Source organism: Salmo salar, chromosome ssa27, assembly GCF_905237065.1.
Source record: "Salmo salar chromosome ssa27, Ssal_v3.1, whole genome shotgun sequence".
Lineage (NCBI taxonomy): Eukaryota > Metazoa > Chordata > Actinopteri > Salmoniformes > Salmonidae > Salmo > Salmo salar.
The window spans coordinates 23,401,963-23,423,095 of NC_059468.1; the positions used below are offsets into that span (position 1 = coordinate 23,401,963).

Consider the following 21,133-nt stretch of genomic DNA (forward strand, 5'->3'; position numbering starts at 1 on the left):
GGTAACTCCACCCAGTCTAGTCGTAAACATCTGTCCCGTTTGCGTAGGGAAGGGTGGACATACGTAACGTACATTCCATTCTGCTCAAGCGGGTTGCAACCTGTCCCAGGAATTATGAGTGAATATTGAATAAGAAGGTTATAATGCAGAATACGAAGTTATGACGGTTTAAAACTTCCCCGTGACACCGTCATGTGTAGTGTACGATCTGTGAAATGTTCGCGTGTGCTGAACATTCTACACATAGAACACTCACTCATTATGAAACCAGTAGCGGACTCTACATAACGACATACAAGACAAATGGGGTGTCAACTGTTTTTATTGCACTTGTAAAAATATGAAAACATCTTTGAAATCAATAAATGTCTTTACATTGCACATGTCGGCAGATAATCAACCCCACATAACACTGTGATTATAACACAAAGAAAGATTATATTCATGCTCAACTCACATAAGTAGATTATACAAATTTATAAAAAGGTACATAAAACCTTAATGATTAATAAAGCAAAGGTGACTAAAGTGTTTGAATGAAGGACTGGCGTTGACCCCTGATCGGTATTTCTGCAGTGCGAAGTCCCAGATAGAATAGATTACTTTATTACCATTCAACAGTTGTCAGGGGTGTGCTCAATGCCAAGCTATGCCAGCCAGTATTGCCTGTACTGGGTTAATAGAATAGGCAGGCTAATCTCTAGCTGTGCCTTGCTGGTTCCCAGAACTTTGGTGAGCCCACTGCCCAGACTTTTTTTTTTTGGCTGCTGGGAGGCTTCAATGAGGTTTTAGGTGAGGGACCTGCCTAAACCTTCAAAATAAAGCCCTGAACCAATAGGGAGTGGTTTTGATTGCAACCGACTAATGGTTCCAGACCCTTCCACTGGGTAACACTGGTGTAGATTCCTTTTTTCACCACCAGAGGGACACACTGCAGTGGAATTTTACTGACTGACAGACAGTGACAGACTGGGCTTGTTCGACATTGCCTGCGACAGTGCAGGTGACTGCCGGCTGACTGATCTACAAATCACCTTGAATAATAAATAACGACTCATTATTACTTGTAGATCAGTCAGTCACAATTTACCCATGACACATCATGGTTTTGGTGATCTTGAACATAACCACTGACTATTCTGTGTGTGTGTGTGCGTAAGCCGTGCGCATGTGTTTGTCTCAGTGTATAGGCCCAGTGTTAACCCAGCTTAGTGTATAAGAGCTGTGTGCGTTGTCCACTTGGTGCCTTAGGACACTTTTTCCCGCCCCCGGAGAGCTATGGACCAATCGAAACCCAGCGTCCTGGAGCCCCTGTAGAACGCTGAACCAATAGCGGACCACCTCAGCCTCTGTCCCGCCAACCTCAAAGCCGGCCCACTGGAGGTGCACCGTGGCAACCAGGTGACGGATGCGCCCCAGAGTTCCGAGCTCTGCCCAGTTCTGCAGAACCCTCCACTCAGCACTCAGCAGGTCAGCATACAGGAAGTCCACCTGGGAAAAACAGACAACCATGTGTGTGTATATTTACACATCATTGGTCACAACACACTTTTGACATCACTAAAAAGCAGCAAAACAATGAAAAGACAGCTTAGGGCTATGTTTCATCAGTGTGTGTGTATATATACAGTATCTATGGCTCTTTGTTCTAATTATTACCATGCTCCAGAGCAGGCGAACAGAGCACAGCAATGGGTTTGGAAGGTCAGTGTATGAATCCCATTCTTAGTGGGGATGACACCCCCAAATCTGCCCTCTCTTTATTTCCTACCTCCTATGCACTTGTGGAGATGTGAGAGGTTAGAGAAGAAATATGGAGAATAAAAGGAACATTCTACTATATTGCTTATACCTGTCCAATGGTCGAGATGTACACTGGGGCTAGTGCAGGGTTTTCCAAACTCAGTCCTCGGGACCCCAAGAGGTGCACGTTTTGGTTTTTGCCCTAGCACTACACAGCTGATTCAAATAATCAACTAATCATTAAGCTTTGATCATTTGAATCAGCTGTGTAGTGCTAGGGAAAAATCCAAAACATGCACCTCTTGGGGTCCCGAGGACCGAGTTGGGAAACGATGGGCTAGTGGGATCCATTTGGGAGAAGAAAGTGAATTTCACTCCCTTCCAGTGGTTACAGTGTGTAACTGCAGCAGTGGTGTGATTCTCTGTTGCTATGGTAGCCAGGGGCAGCTCATCCCTGTTGCCATGGAAACGGGAGTGCATGCAACTCTGTGAGTACTGTGAATGTTACATGTGTATATCTGTTGTGTACTGTAGTGTGAGTTACTGTATGTGTTGGTGTGTGCCTGTTTGAAAAAATAAATAAAAAAATAAGATTTATGCTTGATTTGACAATGTGGTCCGGAGGGTGTGACGCAATTGCGTAGCCTCTGGAGGCTTGCGGAGGCCAAATCGAGTTCCGTACGGTGATCCGTGCACCTCCAAAATGTTTTAACAACGCGGAGGGCTTCGCATAGTGCTGTATAGCTCCGCATTGACATGATTGGTTGATGGTAGGTAGGGGCTGTACATCCTGTATAAACAAGCTCACTTCCTTGACAACTTCCTTCACAACAAACATGCAGAACTTTGACGAAAGGCTATCAGGACAAGTTCACAAATTTTTTTTTGAATGGGAAGGTAATGGGGTTAGATGTGGTAAAGACGTCAATGGAATGCAGATGGTGGGTTCTGGATTAGCGCACAATGAACTACTCTAGGTAGGGCGTGGATCAGAAAACCAGTCAGTATCCGGTGTGACCACCATTTGCCTCATGCAGCGCTACACATCTCCTTCACATAGAGTTGATCAGGCAGTTGATTGTGGGCTGTGAAATGTTGTTCAATGGCTGTGCGAAGTTTCTGGATATTGGCAGGAACTGGAATACGCTGTCGTACATGTCGATCCAGAACATCCCAAACGTACTCAATGGGTGACATGTCTGGTGAGTATGCAGGCCATGGAAGAACAGACCTTTTCAGATTCCAGGAATTGTGTACAGATCCTTGCGAAATGGGTCCGTGCATTATCATGCTGAAACATGAGGTGATGGCGGCGGATGAATGGCAGGACAATGGGCCTCAGAATCTCGTCACAGTATCTCTGCATTTAAACTGCCATAGATAAAATACAATTGTGTTCATTGTCTGTAGCTTATGCCTACCCACACCATAACCCCACCGCCACCATGGGGCACTTTGTTCACAATGTTGACATCAGCAAACCGCTCGCCCCACAACACCATACACGTGGTCTGCGGTTGTGAGGCCGGTTGGACTGCAACAGCTCTGGTGGACATTCCTGCAGTCAGTTTGCCAATTGCACACTCACTCAACTTGAAACATCTGTGGCATTGCGTTGTTTGACAATACTGCACATTTTAGAGTGGCCTTTTATTGTCCCCAGGACAAGGTGCACCTGTGTAATGATCATGCTGTTTAATCAGCTTCTTGACATGCCACACCTGTCAGGGGGATGGATTATCTTGGCAAAGGAGAAATGCTCACTAATAGGGATGTAAACATAAGCTTTTTGTGAGTATCACATTTCTGGGATCTTTTATTTCAGCTCATGAAACATGGGACCAACACTTTACATGTTGCGTTTCTATTTTTGTTCAGTGTAGCTAGATGGCTATAGAGATTGAAGTGGTGCAGACTGATTTATTGGGTGAGTATGACAGCTCCCCGATGCGCAAGAACTATGAATGCTCTGACTTCTGCAGAGGCCGCATTGCCGTAAATGCTATATGGCCACTGCAGAACACGGATTGACCATAAATCGGCTTTTACCGTGTGATGTCCCAGAGTCTCCATGATGTCCTTGAGTGTCCGGGACCCGCTACACAGAACCCCCTTCTTCTTCTTCTGCTTGCGTCCTCTCGCTGTTCGCCAGTCCAGCCACGCCCGATACTGTCGGAACCCACCGAAACCATCGTCACGGTAACCACTGCTGGCTCTGTCACCATGCTGACCACTGGGGTCAAATCTGTGGACATCACAGGCCTTTGAGAGAGCCTCTAGAAACCCTGTATCACCCTCATCCATACTACACACAGAGACAGACGGAGAGAGAGTTGTAGATAAGAGAGAGATATATTTGAATGAGGAAGAGATTATAATTTGTTTAAAACTGTTTTACATTATTAACTACTTGTACAAGTTTGGGGGAGGGAGCATGTTTATTTAAGGAAGTGAGCTTGTTTATATAGGATGTACAGCCCCTTTATTTAACTAGGCAAGTCGGTTAAGATCAAATTCTTATTTACAATGACGGCCTACCCCGGCCAAACCTGGACGACGCTGGGCCAATTGTGCGCCGCCCTATGTGACTCCCAATCATGGCCGGATGTGATGCAGTCTGGATTCAAACCAGGGACTACAGTGACACCTCTCACACAGATGCAGTGCCTTAGACCGCTGTGCCACTCGGGAGCCCATGATGATATTGTAGAATGATGGTAACAAACTGTTTGGTTCACATTGCTATAGAATAGGCTATATTGTATTGAAGTTCCAGTGGCACGTTTACAGAGACACACATATACACACCTGAAAGAGTATGCTACACACGGAGGACCCTGGCTTGGCAGGCTCCAGCCCTCCACACACAGCAGCCAGAGAGCTCCAGGGGCCTGTGAAGCCTGGGACTCACCTGGTAGAAGCACCCGGGAACAGTTAACCTGCAGGGGGACAGGACAGAGTAATGAGGGGCCTGGCTGGAGGAGGAATGGAAGTGCTGAGTCATCATTAGGCCTAGAGGAAGTCATGTGACACAGACTTCCTGTCTGAGCGAGAGATGTTGGGAAAAATGCAGCCTGTCACCCCTAATCTGCTTTTTAGGGGGCTTTTTTCCACTGACCTCTCACATGTTGCTCTCCCTGGGTCAGAGGTTTTTAGGTCAAACATTTACGATGGTTAACAGTGACATGTTAAGTGTCTGGTCTCAAATACCACACTGTCATTACTCTCTGACCCTAGCGTCTTTGAAATATGATGAAATACCTCAGAACCTAGGCTGTATGTGTCAAGCCTCACAAAGTAGGAGTTCTGATCTAGGACATACCTGGGTTCAAGTATTTGAACAATCATTTCTAATACTTTGAGTGTTTGCTTGAGTCTGCCTGGAGTGCCAGACAGGCAGGCTTTGCCGTTTTAGGAGTTTTGTTATTGGTTTATTAAGCCAGGCAAGCTCACAGGCACACGTAGTTGATAAAATGTTGCAAGTATTTGAAACCCAGGCCTGATCTAGGATCAGTTTTATAATGAAAAATATTATATAATGAAAAAGATTGTGGACAGGAGGGACCTGATCCTAGATCAGCATTTCTACTCTAAGACGCTTCATGACTACGGCCCCAGGTCTGTTCTATACAGTGCATTTCTATCTGAATTATTTATGATGTGTGGGCCAAGGTGTAAAGTGGGCATGGCTATGTACCTGTGGTGTGGTAATGTAGGCAATGACACGTTCCAGCTCTGCAGTGAAGGAGGGCTCACCTGATGCCCACTGCTGCAGCTCAAACCCTCTACCTCTCTCCTGTGGGTAGACACACGTGTCAACAGGGTAACACATGCACACCACTCGCAATCACAAACACACATAAGCTGTGTTCGAATACCCATACTAACATACTGTATACTACATACTTAATGAGTATATACTACATGCTATTAGTTCATTTTAGTATACTGTAAACGAACAGTATACTTTCAGTTGAGTGTACTAGCGCTTCGACCGGTCTACAGGAAGTTGATGCTGTTGCTATGCAACTTCTTGCTAGCTTGTTAGCATACCTAACAAATTACTAGCTAGACATCTTACGACTTCATAAAAAATGTCCATTGAGAACGCACAATGACTATACCGCTTACAGTGCATTCGGAAAGTATTCAGACCCCTTGACTTTTCCACATTTTGTTAAGTTACAGCCTTATTCTAAAATGTATTTAATAGTTTTTTTCCCTCATCAATCTACACACAATACCCCATAAAGACAAAGCAAAAACTAGCTTTTAGAAATTTTAGCAAATGTATATATTAAAAAAAAAACTGATCACATTTACATAAGTATTCATACTCTTTACTCAGTATTTTGAAGCACCTTTGGTAGCGATTACAGCTGCGAGTCTTCTTGGGTATGACTCTACAAGCTTGGCACACCTGTATTTGGGGACTTCCTTCCATTCCTCTCTGCAGATCCTCTCAAGTTCTGTCAGGTTGGATGGGAAGCATCGCTGCACAGCTATTTTCAGGTCTCCAGAGATGTGAGATCGGGTGTGACGGGTTCTGGCTGGGCCACTCAAGAAAATTCAGAGACTTGTCCCGAAGCCACTCCTGCGTTGTCTTGGCTGTGTACTTAGGGTTGTTGTCCTGTTGGAAGGTGAACCTTCACCCCAGTCTGAGGTCCTGAGCACTCTGGAGCATGTTTTCATTAAGGACCTCTGTACTTTGCTTCATTCATCTTTCCCTTGATCCTGACTAGTCTCCCAGTTCCTGCAGCTGAAAAACATCCCACAGCATGATGCTGCCACCACCATGCTTCACCGTAGGGACGGTGCCAGGTTTCCTCCAGACGTGACGCTTGGCATTCAGGCAAAGAGTTCAATCTTGGTTTCATCAGACCAGAGAATCTTGTTTCTCATGGTCTGAGAGTCCTTTAGGTGCCTTTTGGCAAACTCAAAGCGGGCTGGTGTGCCTTTTACTGAGGAATGGCTACCGTCTGGCCACTCTACCATAAAACCCTGATTGGTGGAGTCCTGCAGAGATGGTTGTCCTTCTGGAAGGCTCTCCCATCCCCACAGAGTAACTCTGGAGCTTTGTCAGAATGACCATCGGATTCTTGGTCACCTCACTGACCAAGGCCCTTTTCCCCTGATTGCTCCATTTGCCCAGGTGGCCAGCTCTAGGAAGAATCTTGGTGGTTCCAAACTTCTTCCATTTAAGAATGATGGAGGTCACTGAGTTCTTGGGGACCTTCAATGCTCCCAACATTTTTGGGTACCCTTCCTTAGATCTGTGCCTCACAAAACAGACAATTCCTTATGGCTTGGTTTTTGCTCTGACATGCACTGTTAACAGTGTGACCTTATGTAGACAGGTGTGTGCGTTTCCAAATCATGTCCAATCAATTTAATTTACCACAGGTGGACTCCAATCAAGTTGTAGAAACATCTCAAGGATGATCAATGGAAACAAGATGCACCTGAGCTCAATTTCGAGTCTCATAGCAAAGGGTCTGAATACTTACAGTTGAACTCGGACGTTTACATACACTTAGGTTGGAGTCATTAAAACTTGTTTTTCAACCACTCCACAAATTTCTTGTTAACAAACTATAGTTTTGGCAAGTCGGTTAGGACATCTACTTTGTGCATGACACAAGTTATTTTTCCAACAATTGTTTACAGACAGATTTTCACTTTTATAATTCACTGTATCACAATTCCAGTGGGTCAGAAGTTTATATACACTAAGTTGACTGTGCCTTTTAAACAGGTTGGAAAATTCCAGAAAATTGTCATGGCTTTAGAAGCTTCAGATAGGCTAATTGACATAATTTGAGTCAATTGGAGGTGTACCTGTGGATGTATTTCAAGGCCTACCTTCAAACTAAGTGCCTCTGCTTGACATCATGGGAAAATAAATCAGCCAAGACCTCAGAAAAAAAAAAAAAGTCTGGTTCATCCTTGGGAGCAATTTCCAAACGCCTGAAGGTACCACGTTCATCTTTACAAACAATAGTATGCAAGTATAAACACCATGGGACCACGCAGCCGTCATACCGCTCAGGAAGAAGACACATTCTGTCTCCTAGAGATGAACGGACTTTGGTGTGAAAAGTGCAAATCAATCCCAGAACAACAGCAAAGGACCTTGTGAAGCTGCTGGAGAAAACAGGTACAAAAGTATCTATATCCACAGTAAAACGAGTCCTATATCGACATAACTTGAAAGGCTGCTCAGCAAGGAAAAGCCACTGCTCCAAAACCGCCATAAAAAAGCCAGACTACGGTTTGCAACTGCACATGGGGACAAAGATCGTACTTTTTGGAGAAATGTCCTCTGGTCTGATGAAACAAAAATAGAACTGTTTGGCCATAATGACCATTGTTATGTTTAGAGGAAAAGGGGGGAGGCTTGCAAGCCAAAGAACACCATCCCAACCGTGAAGCACGGGGGTGGCAGCATCATGTTGTGGGGGTGCTTTGCTGCTGGAGGGACTGGTGCATTTCACAAAATAGATGGCATCATGAGGAAGAAAAATTATGTGGATATATTGAAGCAACATCTCAAGACATCAGTCAGGAAGTTAAAGCTTGGTCGCAAATGGGTCTTCCAAATGGACAATGACCCCAAGCATACTTGCAAAATGTTTTAAGGACAACAAAGTCATGGTATTGGAGTGGCCATCACAAAGCCCTGACCTCAATCCCATAGAAAATTTGTGGGCAGAACTGAAAAAGTGTGTGAGCAAGGAAGCCTACAAACCTGACTCAGTTACACCAGCTCTGTCAGGAGGAAAGGGCCAAAATGCACCCAACTTATTGTGGGAAGCTTGTGGAAGGCTACCCGAAACATTTGACCCACGTTAAACAGTTTAAAGGCAATGCTACCAAATACTAATTGAGTGTACGTAAACTTCTGACCCACTGGGAATGTGATGAAAGAAATAAAAGCTGAAATAAATCACTCTCTACTATTATTCTGACATTTCACATTCTTAAAATAAAGTGGTGATCCTAATTGACCTAAGACAGGGAATCTTTACTAGGATTAAATGTCAGGAATTGTGAAAAACTGAGTTTAAATGTATATGGCAAAGGTGTATGTAAACTTCTGACTTCAACTGTATATATTGAGGACTAATCTAAGGTGAGTTGTTTATTTAGCCAAATTATAACTACATTTTCGACTTGTGCGTGATGCTTTTAAATATTGTGGCCATTGCATCGGCACCTAGCTAACTGCGTTTCGCACTCGCTCTGTAACCAGTTCATTTTGGCGGTCTTGTAAGACTGGTCCTAGAACATGACAACATAATATTAGTGACTAGCTGGAATTATGAGTGGATTTTACTGGACTAATTAGGCCGTGTCCATATTCTGGGACAGTGAATGTGAGTTGAATAGTCTGTCTGCTGTAGTTTGGGACCTGCTTCAAGTAATATCAGAAAAGTTGTGGTCATGATCCAATATTTTCAAAATATACTTTGAAATGATCATTACTTAACTAAAGGATTATTGGTGAAATGTTTGTAGTCATCGTGATATAATGTGTCATGATTTGAAATACAAATGTAATGCTTTTCATCCATGCTGGCCTTATCTCCTAACTGCTTTCAGACCTAGTCATGCTGATCAGGGTGAAATTCAATGGTGAACAAAAATATGGCAAGATCATTAACCTGACACTTAAACCTTTTTGATTGGAAATAAATGTATTGTTTTCATACCAGTCAATCTGATTACTCGTACCATTACAATTGCAATTCTAATTGTAGGTTGTTGTCTTAATGTTTATCACAGCTTTCCTGAAATTTGAGGAAAGTTATTAGTTTATCAGAGGTAAAGCTGTATGATGGGTCTGGAACTGAAGTTAATGGGGATGGGTTTGAGGAGGTGGTGACACGGCCAGATCTTGGTGTTTTCAAGCTCACACTGAACAATGATGCTAAAGGTATGTGCTGGTTTTCAAGTCTTGGTTACTTGTGGCATCACTTTCAATATAACCATACATTTGACATGCCTGTATTGTTGTCTTTGTGTATTTCAGAATCTTCCCTGATGAGTCCTGTCTCTGCCAGTTCTATGATGGGTGGTTCAGACCATGAGTCGGATGATACAATCATTTTGAGCGAGGATGGAAGCCCCTCACGGAAGTGTCAAAGATCTGATGACGAAGCAAACAATGTAAGTTTGTAATTCATTCTTCAATTAACTTGTCATAAAATGGATTTCACACTGCTGTTTTTTTTAATTTATTTTTTACAGCTAATAGAGAGCATACTGAAGAAAAAGCCTGGTGGAGAGGTTGTCATCAAGGAATACTCCAAAACTAAAAGCCAGACGAAAGATGATCAACATTCTTGTTTCGGCAATGACAGAGACTCATGGGTAAGTTTAAAGGAAAGATTCATAACACAAATTGTTGAGCATTACTTGCTCCCATATCTGCTGAATGTTAAAAATGACTTCTGTATCAGTATCTCAGTCACATAATTGGTTAGGCTACTGCTGACCATCCACTGCTATTGGTAGAAGACTTCTCTTGTATCAAACTCGATGGGCATGATACTGATTCAAAAATCACTCCTGATATTTATCTGACTGGGGACCAGTGCTGCTTGTGGAGATTCTGATTGCCACCTAAACATAACATTATATTCTTGTCAGGACATCACCACCGTGCAGAGTGAGAGAAACGTTTGCACAAGGCATCGTCTCCTTGTTCCCATACCTGAAGGATCCCTACAGCGCAAAGGGCATCTGCGGTTAATTCGTCTGGTATGGTATCTGAGCAAATAGGACGTGGTTATTTGTTTTTTCTTTCAAGATTAGTAACCATGTTCATATTCTTAAGGAACATTTTTACGACCCTAATAGTGGAGAAGGGTACCTCTCGTATAGAATCAAGGAATTTGGTTTCATCAGAAAAACGTCCCACTCAACTATACTTTGGAGGGCCAACTGAGTCCGGTCCATCCACTTTGGCTACCCTGAGTGAAGACCAGTGCCGAGAGGCCATTTCTCTTATAAAGCATTCTTCTGATGAAGAAACGGAAGATGAGATTGACCTTTGAGTACAGGAAGAAGATGACCCACGACCCGAGTAAATGCTTCACCATCCTAACCCAATTTCCATGCTTTCTGGATGTGAAGGGCTTGGTAAGACTTAAAAAAAAAAAAAAACGTTTTAAGTTGTATAAATTGTGTTTAATCTCTAGATGCCAATTCAGGTTGGCCAGTAATAGTAGTTCAATTAATGTGTAGGCTGGTGATTTACTCAAACTCGTTTTGGAGGTTAAAGTGGAATGTTTTTGTCTTATTAGTTTCAGATTGAACAGGATTTTGTGCTGCTGTTTGGAGGGAACATCAGCCAAGTTTTTGGAGAGGTGGCCAACTATATTCAAGCAAAAGATCATCATGCTGTGTAAGACCCTAAGGAAGGCCCTAAGCAAGGCCCTAAGCAAGGCCCTAAGCAAGGCCCTAAGCAAGGCCCTAAGCAAGGCCACTCAGGGAGCTGAACTTCAGGAGCTGATCCAGATGGCTGAATCTGCAGGTGATGAGGGAGCTGACACGAATGCTGATGGTTAGATGATCGTAATTTATCATTTATATTTCAAATAACTCTGAAATGTTTATGTCACTGATGATGGAATGTACCATTTTAATCAGGATCTCTTTGTTTAGGATGGGAAGGTGACGTTTCCTCATCCTTCTCCATTTGATTCCTCCTTCATCACAAGGCTGCAAAAGACCAGGCAAGATGTCTGCATCCCAAGCTGAACAGCATCTTGTGATATTCCAAAAGGTTTGTATTGACATTCTTATTAATGGACAGTACTGCAGCCGTTATGATGTACTAATGATGGTGACATTCTTATTAATGGACAGTACTGCGGCCGTTATGATGTACTAATGATGATGACATTCTTATTAATGGACAGTACTGCAGCCGTTATGATGTACTAATGATGGTGACATTCTTATTAATGGACAGTACTGCGGCCGTTATGATGTACTAATGATGGTGACATTCTTATTAATGGACAGTGCTGCGGCCGTTATGATGTACTAATGATGGTGACATTCTTATTAATGGACAGTACTGCAGCCGTTATGATGTACTAATGATGGTGACATTCTTATTAATGGACAGTACTGCGGCCGTTATGATGTACTAATGATGGTGACATTCTTATTAATGGACAGTACTGCAGCCGTTATGATGTAATAATAATGGTGACATTCTTATTAATAGACAGTGCTGCGGCCGTTATGATGTACTAATGATGGTGACATTCTTATTAATGGACAGTACTGCGGCCGTTATGATGTACTAATGATGGTGACATTCTTATTAATGGACAGTCCTGCGGCCGTTATGATGTACTAATGATGGAGACATTCTTATTAATGGACAGTACTGCGGCCGTTATGATGTACTAATAATGGTGACATTCTTATTAATGGACAGTACTGCGGCCGTTTTGATGTACTAATAATGGTGACATTCTTATTAATAGACAGTGCTGCGGCCGTTATGATGTACTAATAATGGTGACATTCTTATTAATAGACAGTACTGCGGCCATTATGATGTACTAATAATGGTGACATTCTTATTAATGGACAGTACTGCGGCCGTTATGATGTACTAATAATGGTGACATTCTTATTAATAGACAGTACTGCAGCCGTTATGATGTACTAATAATGGTGACATTCTTATTAATAGACAGTACTGCGGCCGTTATGATGTACTAATAATGGTGACATTCTTATTAATAGACAGTACTGCAGCCGTTATGATGTACTAATAATGGTGACATTCTTATTAATAGACAGTACTGCGGCCGTTATGATGTACTAATAATGGTGACATTCTTATTAATGGACAGTCCTGCGGCCGTTATGATGTACTAATGATGGAGACATTCTTATTAATGGACAGTACTGCGGCCGTTATGATGTACTAATAATGGTGACATTCTTATTAATAGACAGTACTGCGGCCGTTATGATGTACTAATAATGGTGACATTCTTATTAATAGACAGTACTGCAGCCGTTATGATGTACTAGTAATGGTGACATTCTTATTAATAGACAGTACTGCGGCCGTTATGATGTACTAATAATGGTGACATTCTTATTAATAGACAGTACTGCAGCCGTTATGATGTACTAATGATGGTGACATTCTTATTAATGGACAGTACTGCAGCCGTTATGATGTACTAATAATGGTGACATTCTTATTAATAGACAGTACTGCGGCCGTTATGATGTACTAATAATGGTGACATTCTTATTAATGGACAGTACTGCGGCCGTTATGATGTACTAATAATGGTGACATTCTTATTAATAGACAGTACTGCAGCCGTTATGATGTACTAATGATGGTGACATTCTTATTAATGGACAGTACTGCGGCCGTTATGATGTACTAATAATGGTGACATTCTTATTAATAGACAGTACTGCGGCCGTTATGATGTACTAATGATAGTGTTTGTTTTTATCGTCTTCAGGCAGGAACCAGTATCCAGGAGCACCATGATGCGATTGGCCAGAGCCGCCAACCATATCTTCTTGCAGTCGGGACCAGGAAGAGCAGCATCCATGCTTACTTCATCATCCTGGACAAGAGCGCCTTGCAAGTCAACGAGCGCTCTTGGTGCTTCGATGAGCTTTTCAAGACTCACTTTGTTTTTGGTACTGCTTACAATACAATGCTGAGCAACATGTCCACCTTCATAAGACAACTGTGTACATCATAGACATTGGGAAGGTTAAGGAGACTCCAAGGGTTTCTGAGCTCAGAGCTAGACTCCTGCACTAATGTATTTGGTCCATTTTCAGACTTTAGGAAGCATTTGAACAAGGCACAATCCGGAGACTGTCAAATGCTAATACAGCCGTTGATGATCAACCAAGTAATGCTGATTTTCCTTCAAATTCTAGTTGTAACCATGTACCAATATCTAACAAGAACACACTTGATGTGCGTGCGTCTGCTATTGCACAACTGCAGGCTGCAGGTGTAGGTCAGACTTTAAATAGTTTTGTATCTTCCACGGCAGAAGAGGTTCAAGAGATACAGGGTCAAGCTAAAGCGACTGCTCTTACATGTATATCTTCAAAAGACACAAATTGTCAGAAAAATACATTATTTTCAGGATATTGAAAATCCTTTCACATTTGTTGAATTCAGTATCAAAACGACGTGCTTATTTTATACAAAAATGAGGAACAGTTCAACCAGTTGAGAAAGTCCTTGGTGTTAGATTTGACAACTGAAGAAACAAAACTACTGGAACTTATGATCAAACCGTCATAACTGATACATTTTCTTATGTTCCAATTCTCCAGACGTTGCAGTCAATTCTGAAGAACCCAAACACAAGTGGCATGTTTAACTCGGGGCACAATTTTAAAGATGGAGTTTACTTTGATTTGAAAGATGGACTATACAGTCATGGCCAAAAGTTTTGAGAATGACACAAATATTAATTTCCACAACGTTTGCTGCTTCAGTGTCTTTAGATATTTTTGTCAGATGTTACTATGGAATACTGAAGTATAATTACAAGTATTTCATAACTGTCAAAGGTTTTTATTGACAATTAATTGAAGTTAATGCAAAGAGTCAATATTTGCGTCATTCTCAAAACATTTGGCCACGACTGTACACAGAGAGGAGGAATCGTCCACCTGCACTCAAATTGGATGATGGGAGCAATGATTTGGGTCTAAATGCTGTTCAGTCTTGGTGTCTTCTCCGTAATTCGCCATTGATATTTGGTGATCTGGTACAGAAAGATGATAAATACTGGCAGCTGCTTCTGTTACTACTACTGTTACTACTATTGTGTTTTCTCCTATACTAACAGAGGGCATGACTATCTATCTGATGCACTTCATTGCTGAACATCATAGGCTTTTCAAGTATTTGTTTCCTGATAGAAATCTGTTACTGAAACACCACTTCATGATACATTATCTCGTTGTATAGGGAATATTGGGTTCATTCTTCAGTCATGGTGTATGCGCTATGAGGCAAAACATTTCTTTAAAAAGCAACTGAAGTTTTAAGAATGTCACTATGACCTTAGCCAAGAAACACAAATGACATGGCATATAATTGGGAAACCTTCAGCCAGGATAGACTAGCTATAGGTCCAGGAAAGATGTCAAGGCTCAATGACCTGAAAGAAAGCCATGAGATTGCTGCCAAGTTGAATGTCTCAGGGCACACAAATGTTTAGTCAGTTAAATGGGTAAAGCCCCATGGTACAGAATATCATCTTGATTTGGTCATATGTGGTGAAGTAGTCATTGAAATGCCAGTATTTTACAAAATTAAGGCTATTGTTCTGAAAGAGGAAAATGTTTTTTTAGGTTGGGTCAGCTCTTGAAACCTTATGTTTTGATGATCATTTGCATGCATTTAAAGTTTTGAAGCAAAGTCCACCATGCAAGGTATTTCATGTAAATAACATAATGTACCACAAACCTTTTGATTTGCTCATGTCATATGGAGCAAGGGATTCTTTTGACTAGATTCTACTGTCACTTGATAACAGTTTAAGCCAGGGCTGGGACTTATGGTTTGGTCATAATAAACATATTTGAATGTTGAAACCGCTTTGATTGAGTTTATTGTGAAATTCCAAGTGCTTTTACAAAATCTAATTTCCATTTACATGGGGGAAGAGTAAACACATTAACACTGAATAGAGTAAACACATTTTTACTCTAGGAGTCACCCTAGATCAACACTAGTGAGTGTCACCAACACTCAGTGTTGATTACCTCTTAGTGTTACATTTGATCAACATCGGCCAGTGTAGTGTTAACTTTTTGCACTCCTCAGTGTTAAATCAACACTAGAAATGTAACACTTGGATCAGCGTACTTTTTACTCTGTGTATAGTGGGACCATATGTACTCGCTGACAGTGTTAAATTTAACACTTTCAAATTTACTGTGTAGAATGAAATGAAGGGAAAAGGTGAGAAGAGTGCACAAATGAAGGGAAAAGGTGAGAAGAGTGCACAAATGAAGGGAAAAGGTGAGAAGAGTGCACAAATGAAGGGAAAAGGTGATAAGAGTGCACAAATGAAGGGAAAAGGTGAGAAGAGTGCACAAATGAAGGGAAAAGGTGAGAAGAGTACACAAATGAAGGGAAAAGGTGAGAAGAGTGCACAAATGAAGGGAAAAGGTGAGAAGAGTGCACAAATGAAGGGAAAAGGTGAGAAGAGTACATAGATGTAAGAAATACGTGGATGCTATAAATGTCAGTTCTGTTAACGTGTAACCAGGGGTTTATTCATTCTGTTAAATGTTTCTTAAACTGAAGTAAACTAAAAACGGGGACAAACATACCTGAATTTGTCCAATACAAACTCTCGTTTGCAACTGGTGTACTAATGATTACACCCTAGATCAGCTAGATGCAGGCGAGGCTGTGTCACTGTCACATTTTCTCTCGACCTGTGTGCACCTACGTTGTAATCTTCCATTCATAGTTTGTAGCAACCTCATGTTAGGGAACATTTGAGTATCATGTAGTAGTCTAAACCTATCAATGTTACATTGAGCTGAGTGAATGGAATATGGATGACAGTCATCTAAGAAGGCTGTAATAGAAATAAGGCCATGCTCATAAAACAAACATTGCCCTCCATCTTAAAACGGCACAGACCGCCACTGACATACCGGTACATACAAGCAGTGGTGACCCGTCATTCAGTGCAGGTGGGGCAGAGCACCCTCTTGTTTTGAGCTCTACCTGTTTAGCTGAAAAAATAAATAGTTTTGCCTGTTTTTTTGGCATTAATACATGTCACATGAGTTTGCAAACAATGTAAAAAAATAAAATAAATGTAGTTACTCAAGAAAGCAATGTGGCTTTATTAAGGCAGCTCCAAAATGCAGGTGTTTCACCCTAGCTCAGTGCTTTCTGTGGTGGTGGGGCAGCCAGCAGAAAATACAGAGCTTAGGGGTTGGTAATGTTCTCTAGTTGCACCATGATTGGCTCAGTGTTCTGTCACTCATGTAGACCCTACGTCACTGCAAATTCCACAGGGAGAGCTCAAATTCCAGCCCCTTGGGTGCTGCCATAGTTGCATTAGAAGTGCCCATCCAAGAAGGCTCAAGGTCATTGGCCACAGATAAAATGTCAAATCACATTATATCTACCGTAGCTTTGGTTGGACTGATCATGTCAACATCATACTTTCAAAATCTTAGCTAGCAAACTAGACAAGCAGTCATCATGAATCAAGTCGACAATCTACTGGCAAATCCTTTTCAATCCTTGTCATATGAAGAGAAATTCTAGATAAAATGTATAGGTTCTCATCGGCCATTGGACATAAACATTACACAACAAGATGGAAATCGCAAATTCAACAATGAGTGGTTTGGAAGGAATCAGTGGCTAACTGCAAGCATTACAAAGCAATCAGTAGCCTGATATTCAGTGGAGTGGGTGGGTGTGTGTGGTCCAAGTCTGGGTTTTAGGGTGTCTTTTCCAAGCTTAAAAGGATAAACATTCACATGCAACACCACAGGCCAGAAAAGGTTGAACACACTGGCCCTGCTGTCAATCCAGCATGACTTCTGCTGCGTTCAAAACAACTGGAAACTCGGAAATCTCAGACTTTAGTGAGTTCAAAACAACTGGGAAAATACGTTTTGAACGGTCATCCAACTCAGAATTGCAAGTCGGGAACTCTGGCCTCTTTCTAGCGCTCCGAACTGAAGATCACTAACGTCATGATTCGATTGTTTTTTCCGAGTTCCGAGTTGTCTTGAAAGCACCATAAATCCAGAGAATACCAGACTTTGATGACAAAATTTGCACAAAAGAAGGACCGCTGCACCACCTTCCTGTTCAAGTGAACACAGAACAACAAGGTGAGTCCAAACATGTCTTGTATGTTGCTGCTTAAATTATGTTATATTCCAGGGAGCTATGTATACTGTAGCTAAGAAAGTAATACTAAGTGTATGTTGTGTAGCAAGTTGTTAGTAGCCCATGTGCCTCACCATAATAATTTGGTCCCTTTTCCCCTCATAACTTAGCCTACTGTTACATTTACATTTTAGTCATTTAGCAGACGCTCTTATCCAGAGCGATCTTACAGTAGTGAACGCATACATTTCATAATTTTTTTTCTCCGTACTGGTCCCCCGTGGGAATCGAACCCACAACCCTGGCGTTGCAAACACCATGCTCTACCAACTGAGCCACACGGGACCTGTTCTGACTTGGTGGTGCACATGTAGCCCATAGCCTCTTTTAGAGAAATGTAATTAAAATATTGTAAGAGCTTTCATTGTCTGCTTATATGCCCCCTTTATTTATCCTTCGGTTCTGACTTGGTGTACAGGGAGAATACTGTAAGAACGGCCCATGTTATGAATTCTGTTGCTGTACATTTTAAAAGTCCTGAACAAATAGTTATATTGACTACGTCTGTCCTAGCTCGCTCATTAATGTCTTAATCGAAATTATGGATTGCCTCTTATCAGCTTAACGTCCGCTTATGCCATAGTTTGTACATCTCCATAGAAACCATGTTTTTTAAAGCAAGTCAGCCATATCAGCTATGTTTTTTTAAAAGGCAGTAAATGAGACTGAATTAACTATTTTGCTGCCAGACGAGGCTCCGCTGATAGCCAGGTGTAGCAGTGGTAAGGTGTTGGGACTGCTGTTGGGACAGTTTTATGCAGGCCCTAACAGTTTGTGGGCACTGTTTGTCACTGTTATTGTGCAATTAATGTATTGTGTTGTGTAGTGGCTTTCCTGGCATGCATCTAAAAATAATTGGGGGTGGGGACTTTGCCCCACCAAGATTTACATAATAAAATCGCTGCATACAAGCAACGGCTGTAATGATATGCTATGCGGTTCGTAAGGCTACCGTAGCTAACAAATTGTCAGCCAACATAACGTGTAAAGTAACTTATTTGAAAACGCATTACTTTATTACATTGCTCAACATTTTCTTAACATTTTGTCATAATTAGTTAAAGCTGTGAATTTGTATCCACTCTCGTCGGACTCCTACTGCATATTTTCCGCCATTTTTTTATCTAAAAATGTTGTGAAGCCACGCCCATTTTCTGAAGAATTTCCTTATGGGCCCAGAAAGCACAGAAATAGTGTCCACTGCTTGTATACTTCATATTTTGGCGAATGTAGTACAACATCCGGGAACTTCTGCCATACTAACTATCCATACTGTGACCAATAAGCATACTACATAATCAATTTCTGTCACAAATAATACGGTCAGTATGAACATTCAAACACATGTCAGCTCAGTATTTGTAAGTTAATAAAATGTAAATGAAACACACACATACTCCATAGGTGTCAGTGGGAGTGGAGATCAAAGAGCGGAGAAGAAGAAATCATGTAGAGGAATGTGTGTGCCCGAGCGTGTGTTGGCCCCTCAGGTATGAGAGATGTACAGACAGGTCAAGGGCTCTGACTCCAGCCCTGCTAGTGACATGCATGCCTGAGGCATACTAACACACACACACATATACACACACAAGCACACAGCCCACCCCACCCTTGGAGACCACTGTGGTCACCATGGCAACCCAGGAAGGAGGAGGGAGAGGAGTCTATGATGACTCACCAGACTGACTAGGAGCTAGCCTTAGGAGGGGAGAGAGAATTAGAGAGCCAAAGCGAAACATCCTAAATGAGAGAGGGGGAGATGATGATGGGGGATTGCCAGGAAAGGAGGAGAGGGGGGTGAGTGGAGAGATGGGGGATGTATTATTGAAATACCAACAAAAATGAGCAGCTGAAACCTGCTCCTCCCTGACCACTGATCACTACTGCTGCAGGACAGTTGCCACTGTCACTGATCGGGGGTCAGTCTGCCCTATCTTGTCCTCGTCCCAACTGTGTGTGTTTGCGCGCTCGTAGTTTGCTCTCACCCGGTCACCAATGGGCATCTCGTTTTCATCTTCGTACCCGCGGCTCGCTCCCGTCTCATCCCGTAAAAAATCCAATGATCCCGTTTGGCGCGCGCTCCTTCTCTCCGGTTCTATGCTGATCACCGTGAAGGCGACCCCGTCTTTAAAGGCCCCGGGGCTACCTGCGTGGTCTGCTCGCGGCAACCGGAGCCCGACCAGGAGCTGTAGCGCGAGTAGAAACATCGGGATAATTAACAGCAGCACGCGCTGCACACCGCCACCGGCTGACATGCCTCCTCCGGGAAACCGGTGAGCATCTCGTGCCTTTGTTCTCCTTCCCAACTGGACCGGCCTGGTGCCTCGTGGGAGTCAACTGACCGAATGGCTGCTGCGGAACTGTGGGGAGTTAAAAACAGTAGCGTGAAACAGTCGGTTGCCTTTGAAGAACTCCGCTTCCCTTTGTTCTGCCCACTTTCAACTGGAGGCTACAGATCCGTTCTCCTGCTCTGTGACCAGCTGGAGGGCAGGGTGGTGACGCAGAGCTCCAGGGTCAGTGGCCGATTGGTTGAAATCGAGCCTATTACGGTATTTTTAGAAGTCTGTTTCTCACAGAAAAACAGACCAAACTCCAAACAGGACCTTTATTAGCCCATGGGCGTTCTCATCAACAAGCTGAGTGAAGTCTCATGGGAATTACGGAATAGAAAAGTAGCTGGGCCATGGTAACGGAATTACACTGAGCCTCACTTAAAAATGTATACCAAACAAACACCATTGATTTCGAAGTTTAAAAAAACCATACAACTCTATTAATAAAGACTACTTTAAACAATTTCCACTGAGGATTTTACAAAAACAAATTTACAGGAAGATACAAACTTTGAATCTACACAGCTTTTACATACTCTTTTTGTATTACTGTATAAATAGTTCAGAAGCCATTGTGCATAGTCACATGTTCTGATCTACTTTGAAATCAATGGAATATACATTTTAAAGTGAAAAATCGGGGGCTCAGTGTAATTACTTTACTGTGGAATCTCTAATCTCCCATCACTGAACAGTCCCCCCCTTCCTGCCCTCTCCCGTCCACTCTCTCTCTCAACTCCTTCCTTTCTCACCCGCCCTCTCTCTCCCTCTCCTAGTTGTCCCATAGACTAACCCCTCCCCCTCCCCTTCCGTCCAATCACCAGATGAGGAACATCACTCTGTCCAGTCAGGCTGTTGACAAACTGCTTCATATGTAAACACAGTCAAATATACAAATACAGTAAAGCCCTTCACAAACACACAATACACACACACCACACCATACACACACACATTGGCAGACTATCCAGTGGATATCCAGTGGGTGGGGAAGCATGACTGCCCCCCAGGGTTTAAAGGCCCTCTCAGGATTCATTTTAGACTGGACTTATGAACAATGTAGCCAGTCTTTCTCCTCTTTCATCCCAGT

The 21,133-nt window shown here is 42.4% G+C and overlaps 1 protein-coding gene and 1 long non-coding RNA gene across 5 annotated transcripts; one reads left to right on the forward strand and one right to left on the reverse strand.

Annotated features, from left to right (window-relative positions):
* Window positions 1-304: 304 nt before the first annotated feature.
* Window positions 305-20,964, reverse strand: LOC106588773 (probable methyltransferase-like protein 24). Of its 3 annotated transcripts, none has more exons than XM_014178174.2 (5): window positions 19,696-20,964; window positions 5,441-5,539; window positions 4,552-4,682; window positions 3,793-3,988; window positions 305-1,491 (listed from the first exon to the last, which is right to left on the reverse strand). In XM_014178174.2, the coding sequence occupies exons 1-5, from the start codon at window positions 19,963-19,965 to the stop codon at window positions 1,180-1,182; spliced, it is 1,008 nt and encodes a 335-aa protein (XP_014033649.1). In that variant the 5' UTR covers window positions 19,966-20,964; the 3' UTR covers window positions 305-1,179. The 3 variants fall into 3 exon arrangements, with proteins under 3 accessions (XP_014033649.1, XP_014033648.1, XP_014033650.1); XM_014178173.2 differs by having other exon boundaries at window positions 3,793-4,048; XM_014178175.2 differs by lacking the exon at window positions 5,441-5,539 and having other exon boundaries at window positions 3,793-4,048.
* LOC106588775 (uncharacterized) lies at window positions 9,773-15,472 on the forward strand. Of its 2 annotated transcripts, XR_006762350.1 has the most exons (6): window positions 9,773-9,912; window positions 9,994-10,116; window positions 10,396-10,887; window positions 11,052-11,311; window positions 11,413-11,533; window positions 13,260-15,472. It is a non-coding gene; the product is annotated as an uncharacterized lncRNA (long non-coding RNA). The 2 variants fall into 2 exon arrangements; XR_006762351.1 differs by having other exon boundaries at window positions 9,792-10,116; window positions 11,052-11,281.
* Window positions 20,965-21,133: the final 169 nt, after the last annotated feature.

Coding starts and splice junctions, on each gene's coding strand:
- LOC106588773 (XM_014178173.2), bottom strand. CDS start 19,965: ATGTCAGCCGGTGGCGGTGTGCAGCGCGTGCTGCTGTTAATTATCCCG. Junction 4,049..4,551: donor TGTGTAGCATACTCTTTCAG/GTGTGTATATGT, acceptor CTCTGTGTGTAG/TATGGATGAGGGTGATACAG. Junction 1,492..3,792: donor AGACTCTGGGACATCACACG/GTAAAAGCCGAT, acceptor TGTTTTTCCCAG/GTGGACTTCCTGTATGCTGA.